Source organism: Scardinius erythrophthalmus (genome assembly GCF_964197995.2).
Source record: "Scardinius erythrophthalmus genome assembly, chromosome: 3".
Classification (NCBI taxonomy): domain Eukaryota; kingdom Metazoa; phylum Chordata; class Actinopteri; order Cypriniformes; family Leuciscidae; genus Scardinius; species Scardinius erythrophthalmus.
Window position 1 is genome coordinate 15,120,024 of NC_138223.1, and position 20,185 is coordinate 15,140,208.

Genomic DNA, 20,185 nt, shown 5'->3' on the forward strand with positions numbered 1-20,185 from the left:
CTCCATCATCCTATCATAATGGCATTATCTTCATAATGAAAATCACAATCAACTCTGCAGTTTAGTCATGATCTAATATGGAACGTATTAATGTATAAGAACATTTGGAATAGAGAGAGAGAGAGAGAGAGAGAGAGAGAGAGAGAGAGAGAGAGAGAGAGAGAGAGAGAGAGAAAGGAACGAATGTGAGGAGTGATGCATCAGGTTAGCAGATATTGGGTAATTCAGAGGTACAGTGTCCATGTTAATAGTCCTGTGTGACGCTGTGGCTTCCCTTCTTAGCAGCTGAAGGACAATGGACAATGAGTGACCTCACACTGATTTACAGGTCAGCTGTTTCCTACTCCGAGAGAAACTGTGTAAAGGTTTAGGGGCTATAACAGGTTTATGGGTAATTGTGTGTGTGCTTGCAGGTTTTTGCCTTCATTCCAACGTGCTTTGCATAATATAATCTTTACTAATCTCAACTACTTGGTCATGTACTTGGCCTCTTGGCAATATAGAGCAAATTAATGTTCTTTTTCTCTCTCTTTTTACACGCACATGTTTGGTGTGTGTGAATGTGCTAAGTAAGGACAGGTTATCTAGTTTAGTAGTTTACTTGTGCTCATTAAATGCACACATACTCCACACAGTTTATATAATCACTCACACACAGAAAAACATACACATACATATTTATACACTCTGACCGATCTAAACACACGTTGTGCATCTAGATAGAATGTGTCAAGAATTGCCCTAATAATTACCAGATATGCTTCTCTGGCAAAAAGCAGCTGTTCTTTGTAAAAAACTATTTTGTTTTTTAAACTTAGAAAGAGCTATGGGTGTGTGAACACACACACACACACACACACACACACACACACAATAAAATGGCAATATCATAAAATATTAAAACATGAAGATTTAAACTTTGGGATACTATTGTTCCTCCCTAAAGAAATAGAAAGCATCTTTTTAGTTAGCATTTAGACCTTAATTATACTCTAAATCTGTAGTGGACAATTCATTTGACTATATCTTACATCTACATTAAAAAATTTTCATGAAGTTTTCAGTGATGATGATGATGTTGCTCTTTGTCTGCTTGACAGGCAGTGACAGGAAGAAGTTTTGGTGATAAGGATTTCAGAAGTGGACTGGAGAACGGCATTCTGCTCTGCGAGTGAGTTTTACATGCATACTTTATATGTGCATTTAAAATGTTTAGTGGAAGTTGTCATTAATTAATATGCGAGTGTGTATATAAAATAAACATAAACATGTTTGCATAAGCATTTAAAACAATTATTTAGAAAAAATGGTTTATGGTCCAAACTACTGTATAATGATGTCTAAAAAATACTTTCAAGTCATTTTTGTCAAGTCATTTTGATGATGGTATGATTCAACCCACATATTATTGTTCTCTAATGTTATTTCTCTCTCTCTCTCTCGTTATGTGACTCATTAGGTTGCTGAGTTCAGTCAAACCAGGCCTTGTGAAAAAGATCAACAGACTCCCAACTCCCATTGCAGGACTGGTGAGTGCGGTTATTGTGTGTTTGTTTGCTCATTGGTTTGTTTGTGCTCTTTTGTTTGTGCCTATTTGTGTCAGGCCAGTCTCTGCACTGCTGTCTCAGAACAAATATGTCTCTGTCTGTGTCTATGGCAGTTATTTTACATTTCAGGGACGTGCACAGACATTTTTAGGGGCAGTGACCAAAACTGGCCGAGAGGGGCACTTCAGCTGATAAGGGTAGAGGGGCATTGGCTCAAGCAACTGGGCCACCCCCTTTGCACATCCCTGTTACATTTACCCCATCAAGATATCAGATAACTGAATTTACTGAAGTTTATTCTGGTATCACCATGGTACTTTATTGAAAGTGTCACTTTGTAAGATTTCTTAAGACACATTTACACAACTTCTGGTGCTTGTTCTCTCTCTCTCTCTCTCTCTCTCTCTCTCTCTCTCTCTCTCTCTCTCTCTCTCTCTCTCTCTTTCAATTCAGAATTGCTTTATTGGCATGCCTGTAAATAATACAATATTGCCAAAGCTTGGAATACATAGAGTAATAATAAAAACATTAAAATAATAGAAGAAAATATTATAGCATAATTTAAATTTAAATAAACAGTGTAACAAATTAGAACATGTGAGGATACCACAGTGTTTACTCACACACACACACACACACACACACACACACACACACACACACACACACACATACATTACTGAGGGTGAATCTCTCTTTCTCTCGCTCTCTCTCTCTCACACACACACACACACACACACACACACACACACACACACACACACACACAAACTGTGAGGTTTTGCCTGTAATTGCATAATATGTGTCTTTTCTCTTATCAGGATAATCTGACCATGTTTCTGAGAGGATGCGAAGAGCTGGGATTGAAGGGATCACAGCTGTTCGATCCCGGAGACCTGCAAGATACATCGATACGTGCAAACTTAACGTATGTGTGTGCCTGTGTGACCATAGACGGTATAAGGAGGAGGAAACTGATTATGTGCAGAAATGAATGGGATAAATCATAATCAGTTTGGCAGCTATAGAACATCTTGAATTTCAGTCATTTACAGCAGCTCATCTTTTTTGCTCTAGAACGTAATATATTCATATTAGCTAACCAATAAAAAAAAAAAATTGGGTTTAGCTAAAGAAGCTATTGAAACATAAGCTTAGCCAACAGATTTCGGAGATTTTGATTAATCCCTATTTAAGTAGATAAGAGAGCTGATCTTATACGTCTGCTCAAAGGAGTCAAAGGAGTTTTTTTTTTTTTTACTCATCAAGGATTCATTAAATTGTGCAAAAGTGACATTTTTAGAACGGCAATGACTTTAGATTGTTACAAAAAAATCTATTCCAAATAAATAATACTTTCTATTTATCAAATAATTCTGAAATAAAAAAACATCACGCTTTCCTTTTGGAAATGTTAAGTAGCACAATTGATTTCAACATTGATAATAATAATAAATGTTTCTTGAGCACCAAAGCAGCATATCAGAATGATTTCTGAAGGATCATGTGACACTGAAGACTGGAGTAATGATGCTGAAAATTCATCTTTACCATCTCAGGAATAAAAAAATAAAAAATTCTCAATATTAGAATTTACTGTATTTTTGAGCAAATAAATGCAGCCTTGGTGAGCATAAGAGACGTCTTTAAGAAACATTAAAACATCTTTTGTACAGTAGTGTCTATCATGGCATCAGGCCAAAAATATGGTTTCATTCATATAGCAAACAGCTGTCAGATGTAGCCAAGATGGCACCTTAAAGGCACTTTGATGTGGCTCATTTATAGCTTGAAAGGACTGACAGTCGTCTTATGTTATTTTCTCTCTCTATTTCTGCTGTAGAGGCTCTGACTGCAGTAGAAAGCTGAAGAATGTAAGTACACTGAACTGTTTGCTTAATCTTTACATGTGAATTTTTGTTGTTGAATTTACATTTTATTTAATGTTATTCTTCTCTGTGTTTTTTGAATGATTAGGTGCTCATAACCATATACTGGCTCGGTAAAGCTGCTAACAGCTGCGCGACGTATAACGGCCCCACACTCGACCTGAAAGAGTTTGAGGGGCTCCTCTCCATGATGCGAAAGGTAAATTGAATCTAGTCAAGAACACTAAACCTGTGAAACAGCCTGATTAATTAAATATATGCTATTATATTTTTCATTCTCTCTATTTTTTGTGTTTGTGTGTAGGAGTGTGCAAACGAAGAGTTGGACTCCCCTAAGCGCAGCATAAGGGACAGCGGTTACATTGACAGCTGGGAATCGGAGCGCTCTGATTCGCTGTCTCCTCCGAGGCACGGCCGAGATGATTCGTTCGACAGTCTCGACTCATTTGGCTCTCGATCGCAGAACACACCCTCTCCAGACACCGTTATCCGCTGCAACAGTGATGGTATGACTTTCTCTTTTATTTATATTTTATTCGATTATGCTAGGCCACCTTTTCAGCAGTAATGATACATTCACAATGATTTTGGTGGTGATTTTTAAGTGTCTTGCAATTCATGAGAAAGATATATGGTAAGAAAATGTATATACTGTTCTTTTGTACTTCCTATTTCTCAAGAAGTCCTGAAAAATGTATAAATAAATGGATCATTGTACAACTGTTTTCAACATTCATAGTTTGTTGAGCAGCAATTCAGCACATAGACTGTCCACGTCCAAACATTAATGCAAAAGTAGCTGAGGGTAAAAACTCTGGACTCAAATAGAAGAATCATACATTCCTACATATGTGCAGTGTGGGTGTGAGAGTGCAGCTGTTGTGCTGGACAGACATTCACACACTCATCTGTGTGCTGAGTGTGTGAGAGGGTTCACATGAACTGCATTTTATTAGTGAATCCAGACATGGACAACAGGGAAAACAGGGACTGAAAGAACATAAAAACCCCAAAAAACTTCTAAACTATAAATTGAATTTGTGTGTGTGTGTGGTTTAGGGATACCCTACGTTACGGGGACAAAATGTCCCCACAAAGATGGGTGAAATCCTTGACCTTGTGAGGACATTTACTGGTCCCTTATGAGGAAAACAACTTATAAATCATGCTAAGTGATGTGTTTTTTTGAAAATGTAAAAATACAGAAAGTTTTCTGTGATGAGTTTAGGGGTAGGGTTAGAGTAAGGAGATGGTATATAGAGATAGCATATATAGAGTTTGGCATTGAGAAAGGTCGCATGTGACCGAAACGTTTGCCTTTTCTCTCAGTAAAAGCACTTGATTTTATTTAAGCACTTAAGTTTAATTAAGATTACGGTGAAAAAATAGAAACATTATTTATTTGTTTTATAAAAATAACTTTATTTGTTTTAAGTATTTTATTTATTTATTAATTAAAGTATATTACTTCATATCTCATAACCAAATAAGACAGGCTGCGTGACTGTGGAAGTACAGCAAGAATCTTTTTGGCATGTCGATGTTTATGAAAATGACAAAATAAACTCATTCAGTATGGCAAATATGGTGTAAAGATGTTTAAGCTTGTAAATATTTGCACTCAAATACATGCACTGAGCCTTTCATTAATGTTGGCCCTGATCTGGATGATGGTCAGATGGTGACATCTCACCTCATATGCAATGTATGTGTTGAAATATGAATGCTGGTTCTGTCTCTCTAGTAGTTTGATCTGAAAACCCATATAAATATGAAATACTAATTACAAATACTAATATTAAGTACCAATTGGCACTTTCTTTGTCCTTCTCACAGACTCTGAAGGTGACGCTGGTTTAAGGAAGTTGCCAGACGTGCGTAAGGATGACATGTCTGCCCGTCGCGTGTCCTACAAAGAGCCTCGTGCCGCTCTACCCTTCAACCAGTATCTGCCGAACAAGAGCAACCAGACCAACTACCTTCCCGCCCCCCTGAGGAAGAAGAGGAGCGACAGAGAGGAAGACAGGAGGAGTCCAAGCAACTCAACATCTCCTGTAGGCGGAGAAAGACCTCTCAGGTAATCACAGCGGCTGGGATAGACAGTAAGTGTTTGGTTTGTTTGATTTCTCAGGGAATTGGCTGGAAATTCCTCTTCTGGCTGCACAAAAGTCAGTACACAAGCATCATCTGTTTAATGTGTCAGAGTTTGTTTGATTCATCCTGTTTTATCCACATGTGTGTTTGTGAGAGCTGTGAAATTCCCCATTGCTCCCCACAGACAAGAATGCGTAGAAGTGGTAAAAGAGGGGGCTGGCGTGTCTCGAAGCCTTGCATTGAAGAAAAATTTCACCTGGGCTGATGAGAAAGGGGCAGAGCTTGAGGAGGCGGAGCTTAAGAAAATAAGGAAGCTTGAAAAGGCGGGAATTAAAGTATTACCCGCCTCTGTGCGATATAACAGGTCAGCGGTCAAAATGAGATCTTTCAGCATGTGTATGCAGCGACTAAAACTGCTAACTAGTTGTGTGTGGGACCTGGTAGTTAAAAATTGGTGCTGGTGGTAACCACAAACCTTGTGTGTTCAAAGCCACAAGTAGTCATGTAACCTTAGGTTGTTGTCTGGGGAGTGACACTATGTACGTTTGCTTTCGATTTGTGTTGCCGATTTATTTGTGCTACATTATAGCATGGAGTGACGCAGTTGTCAATTGGCTTTAACCTTTGTAGCTTGGCTAATGTTTTGAGTTGAAATCAGCTGTGTGGTGCAAAGTTATGCTGACTTGTTCTGTCAGCTTGTGAATTAATTGGATGTGACCCTTTGACTAGTCTGAATCTGTTTATGCTAGGTTGTAATGAAGTGTGTGCGTGTGTGTGAATTGGTTGTTTTTTATTGGGTTGAGCAGATTATGCTAGTTATGCTGATTTGACTTATTTTAAAGGCCTGATGTCTGCATCAACTCCTGATATGGAAGCACTAACATCTGTTATCGAGTGCAAAAGTTGGTTAGTCAAGTTAAGTCCCATTCATTTTTTCTATAGGGGAATTTATTTTCAATGATAGACCCACTTGTGTGCTACAAGGTTGTTAATTGATGGTAAATACTTTTGTTGGAGCAATCAGTCTGCATTGTCTGCAACTAAGTTGCATAAGTCTGCAACTGATTTTTAAATATTCATGTTCAACAGTGGAATTACTGGTGAAAAACGACATTACCCACCATGATTCTGCAGGAAAATCAAATAATCACAACCAGCAAATCATGTTAAAAGAACTCTTTAGCGCCCGTCGACTCCCTTGAAGCACTACGAATGACATACACTGTCTAACTCATTAAATATATGCATAATATGCACATTTTGCAATAAATGTAGAATATATTGTTTCTATATATAATCAACATCTTTAAATCAATAGTTTTAAATTTCACATTTTTTATTGGATTATGTCATTATGTTTTTTATGGGGAAAATGAATGGGAAAAATACTTCTGGATCCAAGGCCACTGAAATAGTGGATGCACTTTTGCACTCAATTTTTCAAAAATATTTTCAAATGTTGTCATGGCGAATTTTCTCCTCAGTCCAATCGAGAATCCTGTGGAGGACAATATAGCTAAACCACCTTCACCTGACATCATTCTTCGGCGTGACAATGACTTCATGCGGGCTGCGGCCCCACATCAGTGGGACTCGAATGAGGAAGATGAAGATGCAGAGGCAGAGCGGAAGGTTCCAGATGTCCAAAAGGATGACCTTGCTTCCCGCAGAGCCCGCATGAATCAATTCAAACCGAGTGTTGCCCATAACTTCCTGCCAGGCTCTTGTAGTTGGAAGGACCGAGAGAAATGGGAGGGAATTAGGCTGGCATCCCAGCATGCTGTGTTGGAGAGAATGGAGAAGATGGAACTGGAGAAAAAGAGGTGTGCTTTTGACCGAGAGTGATGGGGTCATGTGCTCAGGGACTAGTTATGTTGGCTTGACAAATCCAAAACAATGCTATTGCACACTGCTTTGAGTCAGGGTTTTTTCAAACTCTTTATCTCATAGAGCTTTCAAGTTACATTCACTAAACTCTGCACAGTCCTTAGTCTGTTCTGACTTATTTTATCTTATCTATCTGATTGAATTTCTCCTAGTGCATGATCAAAAATTTGTGCAGTTCCAGTACATCTTTTCCCCGCTTTCCCCCAATGCCCTACCAACCAGAACACCTCAGCAACTGACTAGCAAACACTTAGAACACCCTAGTAACCACATAACTACCACCCTATAAGACAGGGTGGGTCCATAGTCTGTAAAAAAAAATATGGACGTAGTGTATGTGCTAACAGACAGCAGACAAACGGCTTGAAGTGATAGCAGCGGCAATCCACCTGTCACACAAGTGCCCTTAATTATGCAGAACTTTAAGGCTTAATCAAATTTAAACGGATGAAAATTCACCCCCCTCACCCACAGAATTAGCTATATAGACCAAAACCACTTTTTGCACCAGGCTGTAAACACATTTTTTTCTGCTGTAAAGTTTTTTTTAGGAGTATATGGGATTGACTCTCTTTTGGAGCATGTCTCTAGTGGCCAGTCGATGAATTACAGTTTAAGTCACTTCCGTGTTGGTTTCAAGAGAGAGATCGGAAGGTTGCCGATTGGGTGGGACATATCGAACAGCTCCTCCTCTTTTTTAGAATAGCCAATAGCATTTAGTTTATATCACAGCTTGGCCAGAACTGTTGAGCTTGGTAAAGCCGCAGTTTCCTCCTAATCTCTAACCGTTTCTCCTCCTATTCTCCTCCATATCGCTTTGAAATATAGCATTCTGTGCAGAATTCAAATGGGTCCGATATGTTTTCTGGTATATGCCGACGCATATGATCTCTCTGTGTTATCGTGTCTCTGGACCGGAGCAGACTGTGTGCGCGCTGCGTCGGTTCGCGTGACACTAACGTGAAACCAGATTTAATTTGCCCCAATGGAAAGCATATTTACACTGTCTGAATTATTCCCTGTCCCCAATGCACTATGTGCCATTCACCATGTAGAAAATAGTAAAAGTGACTGATTTTAGCTGCAGCATCAGCGTCACTCTTATAATGTAGGGGTGGGGACGCTTTAGATTCTAGAGAGCGTTTGATTGGACAGAAAATCTGATGAGATTCTGAAGTGCAAAGTGATGTAGTTTAAAATCATCAATATTGGCGGAAGTGAGAGAGAGGTTTTAAATGCTTAAATCTTCTAAATGCACATTTTGTCATTGTTTTGGAGCACACTACCTTATAGATAACAGTAAAGCTAACATATTCATACTTAAAGCCAAAAAACTTCCAGTTTGATTTCATGGGGACTTGAAGCAACCAGTCAGGGATGCGTTTCAGTTTCCTGTACAACGGTGTAACTTGCTGATTAACTACCATAGTATGATGCATTTTTGGAGAAACGGCTGTTTTCTGCATGAAACCATAGTAACTTTGTCACAGATCCGTCGTTCGAACCATGTTGGTTCAACAATAACCATTGTTAATGCTGTCATGCAGGTGGTGAAGTATAACTTCTGCTAATTAATCGGTTTGAGATCGAATTAATGTCAGATTATTGTTGTAAATAACGAACATGCATTTGGGCAACAACCTAAAATGGCTTACAGCTCTTCAAACTTCAAATCTCTCTTCAAAATATCAACATTTTCAAAGTATACAAGGCTGATATAAAATTCAACTTCTCTCTTCAGACTGCCCAAATATTTAAAGACCAAAAGGCCGACATAACCTTCAAACTAACCGTTAGTTTTAATCTTCCAAGTGAGACTTTGCCAGCCCGACAAGTTTGTCTTCACTAATTTTCCTTTTGTAGTATGCCGTTGTTCTATTCGCTTATGTAGCTCTTATATCTTTTACGATCACAGAGTTTGCCCTATATACCAAACATGTGGTATCATGCATTTTGTATAGTACTTAGGTGAGTGCTATTATAATAGTTATCTGACTATGATCATTCTGGATTTTATTATTGGTATGGTTTCTGTGTTCTGTGGGATTCAAGCATCCATTTTCTTGTACCTCTTATAATGTTACATTTCTATCACAGTCAGGCTGACTCCGCCCCCCCTGAGATACCAATCATTACTCGTAAGGACAATCCTTTCCTGAATCTTGAAAAAGAAAGGTCAAAAGAAGGGGATGAGGAAGATATGAAAGAGGTAGAAGGGAAGATAGTTGTCCCAAACCCACAAAAAGATGATCTAGCAAGGAGGCGGACTGAGAGAAGGCCACGCCCTCCCAAAGATCCTCATCAGTCATTGGTCCAGACTTCCATCACTCAGTCAGACCTGGAAACATGGCAGAGGCTCAAGATGAATACAGAGAGCAGGTGCCTCGAAACAAACACACACACTTTCTAATACATTTTTCTGCTTTTCATACATTGACCATAGTGTCCAAAATGAACACTTGATGAGCCCCGTGAGAAAATAAACTGGGGTTACTGGTTATTTTGCTGGTAACTTAATTAGGAACTGTAACCTTATACATGGTTTAAATTTTACATGAAGACTGTGTTCAATATGATGCTGGAAGTGACTGAAAGTATGCAAGGAAAACAAACAACTAATCGCATTGTTATTGGGACAAAAAATAATTAAATAGAAAATTAAAAAAGTCTGGTAACAATAAATGTATTTAAATATTGACATTTTTATATTTATATCCGATGTAAAGAAAAAATTTTAATTCACTTGCTACTGTATTTGCATGTGTGGCAAAAAGTTAATTCTGGACCCATATACCCATTGTCTCTCTCTGAGTATTCTGGTCAGTCCTCTTGCTAAGCTCAGTTTATCCTTCATACTGATCTACAGTGAGTCGGACTCCACCCCTGCTGAAGTGTCAATCATAACTCGCAAGGACAACCCTTTCCTGACCCCCGAGAAAGAAAGTGGGAGTGAGCAGGAGAATGAGGAAGGGACAGTCAGAGAGAAAGTGGGGTGGGTGGTGATGCCTGATGTAAAGACAGATGACCTGGCCAGAAGACGGGCCCAAAGTGGGTCCGTCCCACAGAGAGACCCCCGGCAGTCATTGGCTCAGACAACCATCACTCAGTCAGACCTGGAGAAATGGCAGAGGCTCAAGATGAATACAGACAGCAGGTGCCTGACATGTGACTTTTACATCTGACCCCTGACCTAACATGACTCAACAAAGACCTTTTAGAAGTTTCACATGGCTGAAACTCTTATACTCTAACTGTATGTTTTATTGTGTGTTTTTTCACACATAAAACAGATGAAACCACTCCAGTTTCTGATATTCAGTCGCTTATCCAAGCAAATAGCCTTATTGTTTTGTTTTTTTCCGGCTTGTGTAGCACTGTGTCCTAACCAGGCATGGTGCAATAAAGGAACAGGCAATATAATTGTTTCCATGTAAATTAAGTCCAATATTATATTTTATCTATAAGTTATTTTATAGTTTTTTTTATTCCTTTTTTGCAGAACATATGTTTTTCCCCACTCATTGCCCTTAACTTGCTCACTAGTTGTAAGAGAAAAATGCTATTCAAAATACACTAACGTTCAAAGGTTTGGGGTCTGTATGTTTTTTGGGGGATTTTTTTGTTGTTGTCATTATTCAGCAAGGACAAATAAAATTTACCAAAAGTGACATGCATGTATAATGTTACAAAAGATTTCTTTAACAAAAAATAGTTCTTTTGAACTTTCTATTCATCAAAGAACCCTAAAAAAAGGGAAAAAATGCCTCACAGTTTCCACAAAAATAAGCAGCACAACTGTTTTCAACATTGATAATAATAAAAAAAAAATTATCTTGAACACCAAATCAGCATATTAGAATGATTTCTGAACCCAAACTTTTGAATGGATGTTTAAGTTATATTGTGATGTATAAAAATACTCTGTTATATTTTAAGAAGTGTATGGTCTTCAAATATCTTCTGAATGGCTGTGATTGTGTGCCATCAGACATTTTTTCTGTCAGCGTAGACAGACCAATCACTTGTCGCTGAAAAAGTATTTCGGCTGGTTAAGACGCAGTGCGAGCCTAGAATATATTTAAATCAGTCACGGCTTAGAGCCAAAAAGCTCGGTCTGTCATTTGCGTGAGTGCTGCGTAAGAGGGCTATGTGTCTTGTTACGCTGTTGTGGAGATGTTTGTTAAAGTGGGCCTTTGTGAGACTCCGAATTCTGTTTGCAGAGGGAAGCCCCTCTCATGCAAACAGACGTCACCAAGGCAACTATTGAAACCAAGAGATGCTTACAGAGAAAGAGGGAGGGGAGCATGTGAGAGTAAGACCAGATACTAAACTGTTGTACAGGAGCCAAGGCTGTGCATCATTCCTTTAGTATAGTAATTTCCCTTTATATGAGTCCAAAGACCATGCTTGCATCAGCATCAATGGGTTTATTTGGATATCACACAGATTCCAATCCAAACATCCATGACAATCCTCTCTATATCATTGACTTGACTGTCAGACTGACGTGGTCTTTCTTCATTAGTTTTAGAGTTCATAATTCCCTCTGCTCCTCTAATTCTTCTCTCTTTCTCTTCTTTACTCACATGTCTCATGTATGTGTGTGCGTGTGAACAGCGATGACCCTATTGTCCCTCTGTGTCAGACGTGTCTTGAGAAAGGCTGCCTCTCTGTCTCCTCCAAGACGAAGGTTGCCAAGAACGACCTGGCCGGTTGCCAGGAACGTTCCTCCGGTGAACGGCGGCGTTTTGTGACATTTGGGGGTGTGACAGAGATGGAGAGTACTTCCTGGAAAGAGGAGGAGGATGAGGAAAGGGAAGAGGGACAGGGGGACGAGGCGGAGAAGCTTCGGTATCTCCTCTCGATGGCAACTGTTGCTGTGCCCACCATAGGGCTGGGCTCCAGACTGACAAAGAGAGCGGTGGGCAGGTAGGGAGAGGAAGAAAGACAGGAGAGAAGGATAGATGCATAAATACATGCACATTTATGCACATCTGACCGAAAAGGGGCACACTCATAAAGGGGCCACGTTATTTAAAAAAAAAACTTGAACAGTTAATGTAGCTTCTAATGACTATTTGCCACTCTATTAGAAATAATGAATTCCAAGCCTAAAAGGTAAACAAGCTTTTTTTTTTTCTGCCGTGCCTTTGGTTAGTTCACCCAAAAATGAAATTGTGTCATTAATTACTCACCCTCATGTCGTTCCAAACCTGTAAGACTTTTCATTCTTCTTCGGATCACAAATGAAGATCTTTTTGATGAAATCTGAGAACTTTCTGTCCCTCCACTGGCAGCTATGAACTACACCACTACCACTGTACCTCGTTCAAGCCCCAGAAAGGTAGTAAAGACATCATAAAAGTAATCCATGTGACCCAAGTGGTTTAACCTCAGTTTTATGAAGTGCTGCGAGTGCTTTGTTTGCTCAAAAAAACATAATTTACCACTTTATTTACAAAATATGAATCCGACGTGTGTTCAAGAGAGCATAATGACGCATGCGTGTTGTGTTGATGCAAGAGCAGACGTTGTTGCGTGACTGTGCATTGGAGATTAATATTTTGTAAAGGGGTAAATTCAGTTTTTTTGTGCAAACAAACGCTTTATAAAATTGAGGTTAAACCACTTGGGTCACATGGATTACTTTTATGATGTCTTTACTACCTTTCTGGGGCTTGAACAGAAAGCTCTGTCTTATCTTCATTTGTGTTCTGAAGATGAACGAAAGTCTTATGGGTTTGAAACGACATGAGGGTGATTTAATTAATGTCAGAATTACAGTGATTACGAGATTACGACTTTATAAAAAGTGCTCACGTCCTCATAGAGCGCGTAATTACAACTTGCAAACTGAACTTTCTGAGAGCTCTGACTCGTACAGCCACAACGTCATACGGAAACACAAAATGGCAGTGGCTTCAGAACAATCTGAAAATAAGTGAAAGACATACAATAGAGTTAATGTCGCTAACACAGTGTTGAATAGCTAGCTAATGTCTTGCTAAATAAAGTTGATTAATAATGCATTTGCATAATGACTGTTATTTGTTGTATTATGGTTTTGTCTAATGATTATTCAAATTACGTTCATTTTGGCATTTAATAGTGTTGCCGTGGAAACGCACAGTTCCGAGTCTGAGGACGTGAACAGCTCTGAGTAGATTGTGCTGGTTGTCATTAGTAATTATGGTAATTAATTACGACATAGTGTGAACGCAACATTAATTTCCTGTTTCGTTGTTATTACTTCACAATATGACCCCTGTAGTCAGTGCTCATTGTCATCGTAGAATCTTGGCAGGAGCAGTAATTGTTGGTCCAGTGATGTGAAGTATACCGACACAAACACTGCTTGTTGAGGAGGACTGCCTGTTCTCAGTTGTGTTTACAGAAGGACCTGGATGCATATACTCACCCTCTGAGTGTGTTGGAAATTGTGAATGTGTGTAGTGATCTTAGCAGTGATGCTGCATTAAAAGGGCATGTTGGTTTCATCTCACTGGGGTTTATGAAGCTGCTGGACTCGTGCCTTGAGAGATTGTTAGCATGATGCTAACAACTGTAGTACCCCTGAATGATGCTTAAAACTGCTTATATTTAGTCTGTTTAGGAGAGAAATTGAGGCTGTTAGTATGATGTTAACAGCTGTAGCATCCCTGAATGATGATAAAACTGCTCTTATTTGGGCTGTTTAGACCGTGAAAGGCTTACAGTGAGGCTGTTAGCATGATGCTAACAACTGTAGCAACCATGAATTATGCTAAAACTGGGCTTTTTTGGTCTGTTTAGGAGAGAAATTAGCAGTGAATGGCTTACTGTGGTGGTGTGGACTGAAATATCTGAGTTTCATCCGAAAAGATGAAATAGTATGCATTTGTGCTTGTGTAAGAGAGTAAAAAAGTGTGATTTCTGTAGTTTTGAGTAACTGCAATGCAGTTGCTTTGGTTCCCACTGGACTGCATCTTTCATTGCCTGTATCTGCATTCTCTGTCCTTCACCCTCATTTTTTTTCCTTTTCTTTTTCTGACTCATTGTTTCTCTTTTTTCTTCCACGTCTCATACATCATGAACAAACTAACTTAGTGGAGATGCAAACACTGAGCCTGCTCCCATCATGCCCCCTGAACCTCAGAACCCTGCCGTGTTTGAGCTTAAACAGCCTTTGACCTCCACTGAGCGCAGGGTGCTAGAGGAGGAGCTGGATAAGAAAGCTAAGGATGAGAGGGAGGATGATGAAGAGGACGAAGAAGAGGAGAGTCAACCAGATATAGAAAAGGATGACATGCTAGCTCGTAGAACAGGAGCATTTCTGAAGCCAGCAAGCGGGACGTCATATAACAGATTCCTCCCGCAGCCGAGTTCCAAGAGAGAAGGCACTGCAGGGGCTTCCATAGCCCAGAAAGGAAGTATCCAGATGGGCATGAGTGGAGACAGAGACCTCCAGTACCTGGAAAGAAACATAAAGACAAAGAGAACTAAGATTGGACAGAGGTGGGACAAGCAAAACTTACTAGAAATCTCAGACTTTTCTTTGTTCATTATGCATGAGTCTAACATGCTAACATGCTGTGGTGGAAAAGATTTATTCCCAGTCTTTTGAGTGCACTATTTTTGGCTAAGGCAAGCATCACTTTGAGCTTTTCTTATACTTGGTTTAGAATTTACTGCACTGTTTGCACTGCTAAAATTCTGGCGATACGATAAGCCTAAATCATTTCCAATAAATGGCTGATATTAAAATTCTGTTTTGTCTAAATAAATAAAACACTAAAAACTAAAATCAATTCTACAAATTAATAAAAAATAATAACACTATTATGTACAGTATGGAAAATGGATATTTTGGGATTTGATAAAAGTTACACTTAAAAATGGGACACCGATCTAAATGTAAAAATAGGGGAAATTAATTAAATAAATAAAAAATAGATTAAAATGACCAGCAAATTAAATATCCAATACTGATCAATACGGATGGGATAATAAAATAAAAAAAAATAGAATGTTGGCCAATTACTGATATGGTATCGATATCGTGCATCACTAGATTATAATAAAATAGGCAAAAACTTAACCTGTTTGCTTTAAGTTGTGCTTTGTGGAGTATTTACACTTTTGCTATATCAAACTGAGTTTAATTGTGTGAGTTAGTTATCAGCGTATGCTATTTTAACAGAAATGAACCAGTTGATCAAGTACCAAAGACACCTGTTCCAGTTGCTGTAGTGACCCAAAAGAGCCCTGACATTGTGCGCTCATCTGGAACTGACGTCGATTGCTCTGGCGGTTATGATGATGATGATGATGATGATGAATGTGGGGATGACGGTCATCTGCCAGAAGATGACATGTTAGCGCGAAGAACTGGATCTTATCAAAAGCCCAGTGCAGGGGCAGGACAGGCTTTTAATGCATTTCTGCCCAAACCTGGTTCTGTCAAACACAAAACCATCCCTGTCAGTGGATCGCAGTCATTCTTCAAGACTAGAGAGCAAGAGACAGCCCCGTCTCTGGACAGGTTAGGACCGCCTGGGAATGAAGTGTTTGCCTGTGAGTGCAAGGAATGTTGCGTTTGTGGTGCCCGTGCAAAAGAAAAATGCATACATTTCCATTCAATTATTAACAGATTTTTTAGATGTGGGTTTGAGCTTGCTGTGTGCAGTTGATTTTCAGAGTAAAGAAAAGAGATGTCTTGTCCAACAATGATTTTTGGTGGCTATTGTCTGTTTACTAATATCTGGGACTGGTTTGGCGTTCATTCGGAAAACTATCATTCTTGTCTCTAGGCGTTGTTTGATTTATAGCTCTGATTTAAATTTTATTTGATTTTTACTATTTTATCCTGTTCATTTATTGAGATTCTTTCAAAGAAAGTGATTTTAAAAAATGCATTAAAAATTGAGTGTGGAAATTACAATTGCATATTCTTTCTTTCATTTGGGGGCTTTTCTCAGATAATATATAATATTAATTCGTCATAAGTATCAATAGGTCTTTTGGCTTTTGAATTTCTGTTCAATGTTTTTTGCACTTGTTTTCTCAGTTTTGTCTGGCTGGTCTGCTTTGTAGTCAGAGAACAGAGAGCCTCAGCCTCCCTTTCACTGCCCTGCTTTGCTTTAGTAACCATGGCAACTTTCTCAGCTTCACCCTTAGCTCTGTGGCCCCGCCCCCAAGAGATGCTGAGAACATGCGTAAGAAGTGTCATCAGATGATGGACAGGCAGGAGGCGGGCTCTGTGGGTGTGGTGGGACATGAAAGTCTTATTAAAGATGAGACTATTACCAAAAGCCCCTCCCCTATACCCGACCAACCCTCACGCCGGTCCCTTTGGCAGGAAGATGATGATCTCCCCCCAATGTGAGAAAGCACTTTCAGGACCAATTTATTATTTTTGAAAAGAGCTCTTACTGAAATGTATTTTTGCATGGAAAGAGTGCCTGTATCTCTGCAGTTTATCATTGCTTTTCTTTACTTCACTCACTGGTGCAATGGTTACCTTTAAAGGTGCTATAAAGGATTTTATTATTGGAATATTTTATTTAAACACAGACACTCTCATTTAAAGAGTTCAGCTTTGTTTACAAGTCATTAGAGCGTGGCGTTTTAGATAGAGCTGGTGATGTAATGGAGTTATGGCTAACATCATTTATGGCACCTTTAAAGTCAACATAAATGCTGCTCAGAACCCACTGAGATTCTGTGTGAATATTTTGCTAGTTTTTATTTCTTAATTTTTTTAATAAAGTTCACTATGTGTAATCGTGCACAATAAGATCAGGAAAGTACACTAAAAAAGTTTCATTTTTAATTTTCCTGCAAAAAATTGTATCTAAAATTAAGCTTTAAATTGTAAATTGTATCTAAAATTAAGCTTTTAAAAATAAAAACAAATTATTATATTGCGCAGAAGCTAATATTTATATACTGTGTGTGTGTGTGTGTGTATGTATGTATGTATGTATGTATATGTATATATATATATATATATATATATATATATATATATATATATATATATATATGTATATGTATGTATTTACAGTGTATATATATATATATATATATATATACTGTAAATACATACATACAGTCTGTTTCTATATATATATATAGGTTATATATATATATATATATATATATATATATATATATATATATATATATATATATATATATATATAGGTTGTATATATATACAACCTCATTTCCTCATTTGCGTTTTGTAAAATTCAATAAAATCAAGAATTTGTGATTTTATTTAACTGACAAAGGTGCAAAGAAAATATTTCCCATGTTTTTCACTAATCAACTTAATTTAAATTTGTAAATATAAACAGATTTTGATATAGCTGCAGCGCACTCCAAAAAAGTTGGGACAGAGGCAGAATAAAAGTGAAAAGTTATAGAATATCCAAATGTTTTAAAACAGTCTGCACTGATTAGGTGAATTAGATGAGGTATTGTGTTCGGGAATAATAGTACCATCCACCAAATACTCAGTCTTTGCAAGCAAAGATAGATCATGTCTCACCACTTTATGCCAAATTTCACACAATTCAAAAATCGAATTTCTCAATGCAAGATTGCAAAGAATTTAGCTCTTTCACCATCTACCATTCGTAATATTGTGAAAAGATTCAGAGAAATTTCAGGCTGTGCATTTTACAAAATGTCCCAGCTTTTCTGGAAATAGGTATTTTCAATATATATAATGTGTGTGTAATTGTAATATAGTGAGGTAAGTTTTATTTTGATGGGTATAATAATCAGTATTTTATATTTATAAAGGTCTGTGCTTGGTGTTCTATTATGTTCAGCTGTTTTGTTTTGTTTTCAACTTTATTTATTTACTTTTTTTTATTCATTAATGTTCTAGATTCAGAGCTACTAGTGTTTCTGATGAAACAGAGTAAGTTTCTTTTATTTCCTCTCTATCTTTCCGTCTTTCATTCCTTTTCTTTCTTGCTGTTGCTGCAGAACTGAGCAGTTGCATGTACTATAAATACATGTGTTCAACAGTGTCTCTATTCACATGCAGATGCAACCATTTTCTAAACTGACATACTCTCTCTTACTCTTTATGCATGCATTTTCAAAAACTAAGTAGTCAAGCCTGCCCCTACACATGCATGTAAAGGCATATGTTTGAATCTTTCTCATGGTTTGCTGTTGTGGATACTTATGTTCCCTGGAAGTGGTTACACATGCATTCATACTTTTATAACCTCAATCCACTACAGCATACCCAGTTGCATTAAAGGGATAGTGAAAAAATGTAAATGAATTTACTCGCCTTCATGTTGTTCTAAATCTATAAGAATGTGAAAGTCACTCTTTTCCATGCACGCATTTATAATAAATTGGACGTTTCAAGCTTTTTAGTTCTCAAGTTCCTCAGATTTCAGTCTGTTTCTTACATAAAGCTATTGTATGGCTTCCTAAAATAGTCGTAGTCTATATATAACCAATTACAACCAAAAGATTGGTTATACAGTATATACAGTATGTACACCTGTATATATATATATATATATATATATCGGAAAAGAAAATAGTTCAATAGTTTATTAAATGGTATAAAATGGGTTTTGAACAACACGATTGTTTCTTGAGCAATAAAAAAAATTAATTGTCATATATATGTAGATCTACCTTTCCTGTAGTTGTTCTGTTTGTATTGTACATGGTCCTGATAACCATACGTTGTTATTCTACTTACATTTCTTCTACATCATTCCTAGTTAACATCATACTGACATTTCATATCTTTTATCAAGAGTTTCCTGTCTTTGTGCCTTCAGGTCTCAGAGGAAGAGATAATATTATTTTGGATCTGACTTTAATTTCGTTTTTCTTCATCTAAAAGCATTACAGCACTTATAAATGTGCCTTTGTTTTTGTTTGTTATTCAAAGGAGTGTGAGTTTGATTGACATGCGTGATGAAGAGGATGAGCTTGCCTACCTTCGGGCGCACAGCCAATCACGGCATGAGCGCCTACACAACCAGTACAACAAACTCAAAGAGGAGGAGGACCAGTGGCAGGACGTGAGTCATACAGTACAAACCCACACACAAACACATATTTAACATGCTCACAAGTGTATACATGTACGTTTTCTGGCTTCTGTGTGTAGGACTTGGCTCGCTGGAAGAGTCGGAGACGAAGTGCTTCTCAAGATCTGATCAAAAAGGAAGAGGAGAGGAAGATGATGGAGAAACTAATGACAACGGATGGAGGATCCGCCTATCGCAGGAAGAGCATCAAAACATACAAAGAAATAGTAGAAGAGAAGTGAGACAAATTGAAATCTTTACACCCTGTAGATTTAGATTTAGCAGATTGTGGGGGTTTACTGAGTATGATGGCATTCAAGTACAGTGACAAGGCAACTGTTTTGTGAATTTGTGTTTTAGAATTTACCAGGACTGCCTTAGGGTCAATGACATGATGCTCTTTTTTTTGTCTGATTTATTAATGTATTAAAAAATACAATCAAGTCATTCTTGAATAGATTCCACCTTCTAGAATGATCATGTTTTTAATCTTTGGATTTAAATTAATTTAGATGATGAAATGAAATGATTGAAAAGTACACTACCATTCAAAAGTTTGGTATCAGTAAGATCAGACATATTTTTATTCAAAAAGGGACAGTTAAAGGAGAAGTTCACTTTTAAAATGAAAATTCTGTCATCATATACTCACCCTCATGTTGTTTCAAACCTGTATGGATTTCTTTCTTCTGCTGAACAGAAAAGAAGA

At 37.8% G+C, this 20,185-nt stretch overlaps 1 protein-coding gene across 6 annotated transcripts in view; it reads left to right on the forward strand.

The window, feature by feature from the left end:
• Positions 1–20,185, forward strand: part of limch1a (LIM and calponin homology domains 1a) — a 55,426-nt gene that overhangs the window by 16,689 nt on the left and 18,552 nt on the right. For 3 of the 6 annotated variants that reach the window (XM_081360328.1, XM_081360329.1, XM_081360326.1), the window contains exons 2-19: positions 1,101–1,171; positions 1,460–1,529; positions 2,369–2,475; positions 3,391–3,421; positions 3,525–3,635; positions 3,741–3,942; positions 5,273–5,513; positions 5,715–5,894; positions 7,015–7,353; positions 9,515–9,796; positions 10,284–10,571; positions 12,035–12,346; positions 14,504–14,911; positions 15,597–15,938; positions 16,562–16,777; positions 18,297–18,329; positions 19,335–19,467; positions 19,557–19,714. In XM_081360328.1, the coding sequence (XP_081216454.1) occupies positions 1,101–1,171; positions 1,460–1,529; positions 2,369–2,475; positions 3,391–3,421; positions 3,525–3,635; positions 3,741–3,942; positions 5,273–5,513; positions 5,715–5,894; positions 7,015–7,353; positions 9,515–9,796; positions 10,284–10,571; positions 12,035–12,346; positions 14,504–14,911; positions 15,597–15,938; positions 16,562–16,777; positions 18,297–18,329; positions 19,335–19,467; positions 19,557–19,714 (3,524 nt within the window). The remainder of the gene's footprint in view (positions 1–1,100; positions 1,172–1,459; positions 1,530–2,368; positions 2,476–3,390; positions 3,422–3,524; positions 3,636–3,740; positions 3,943–5,272; positions 5,514–5,714; positions 5,895–7,014; positions 7,354–9,514; positions 9,797–10,283; positions 10,572–12,034; positions 12,347–14,503; positions 14,912–15,596; positions 15,939–16,561; positions 16,778–18,296; positions 18,330–19,334; positions 19,468–19,556; positions 19,715–20,185) is intronic. The other 3 variants (XM_081360327.1, XM_081360331.1, XM_081360330.1) reach the window with 3 other exon arrangements.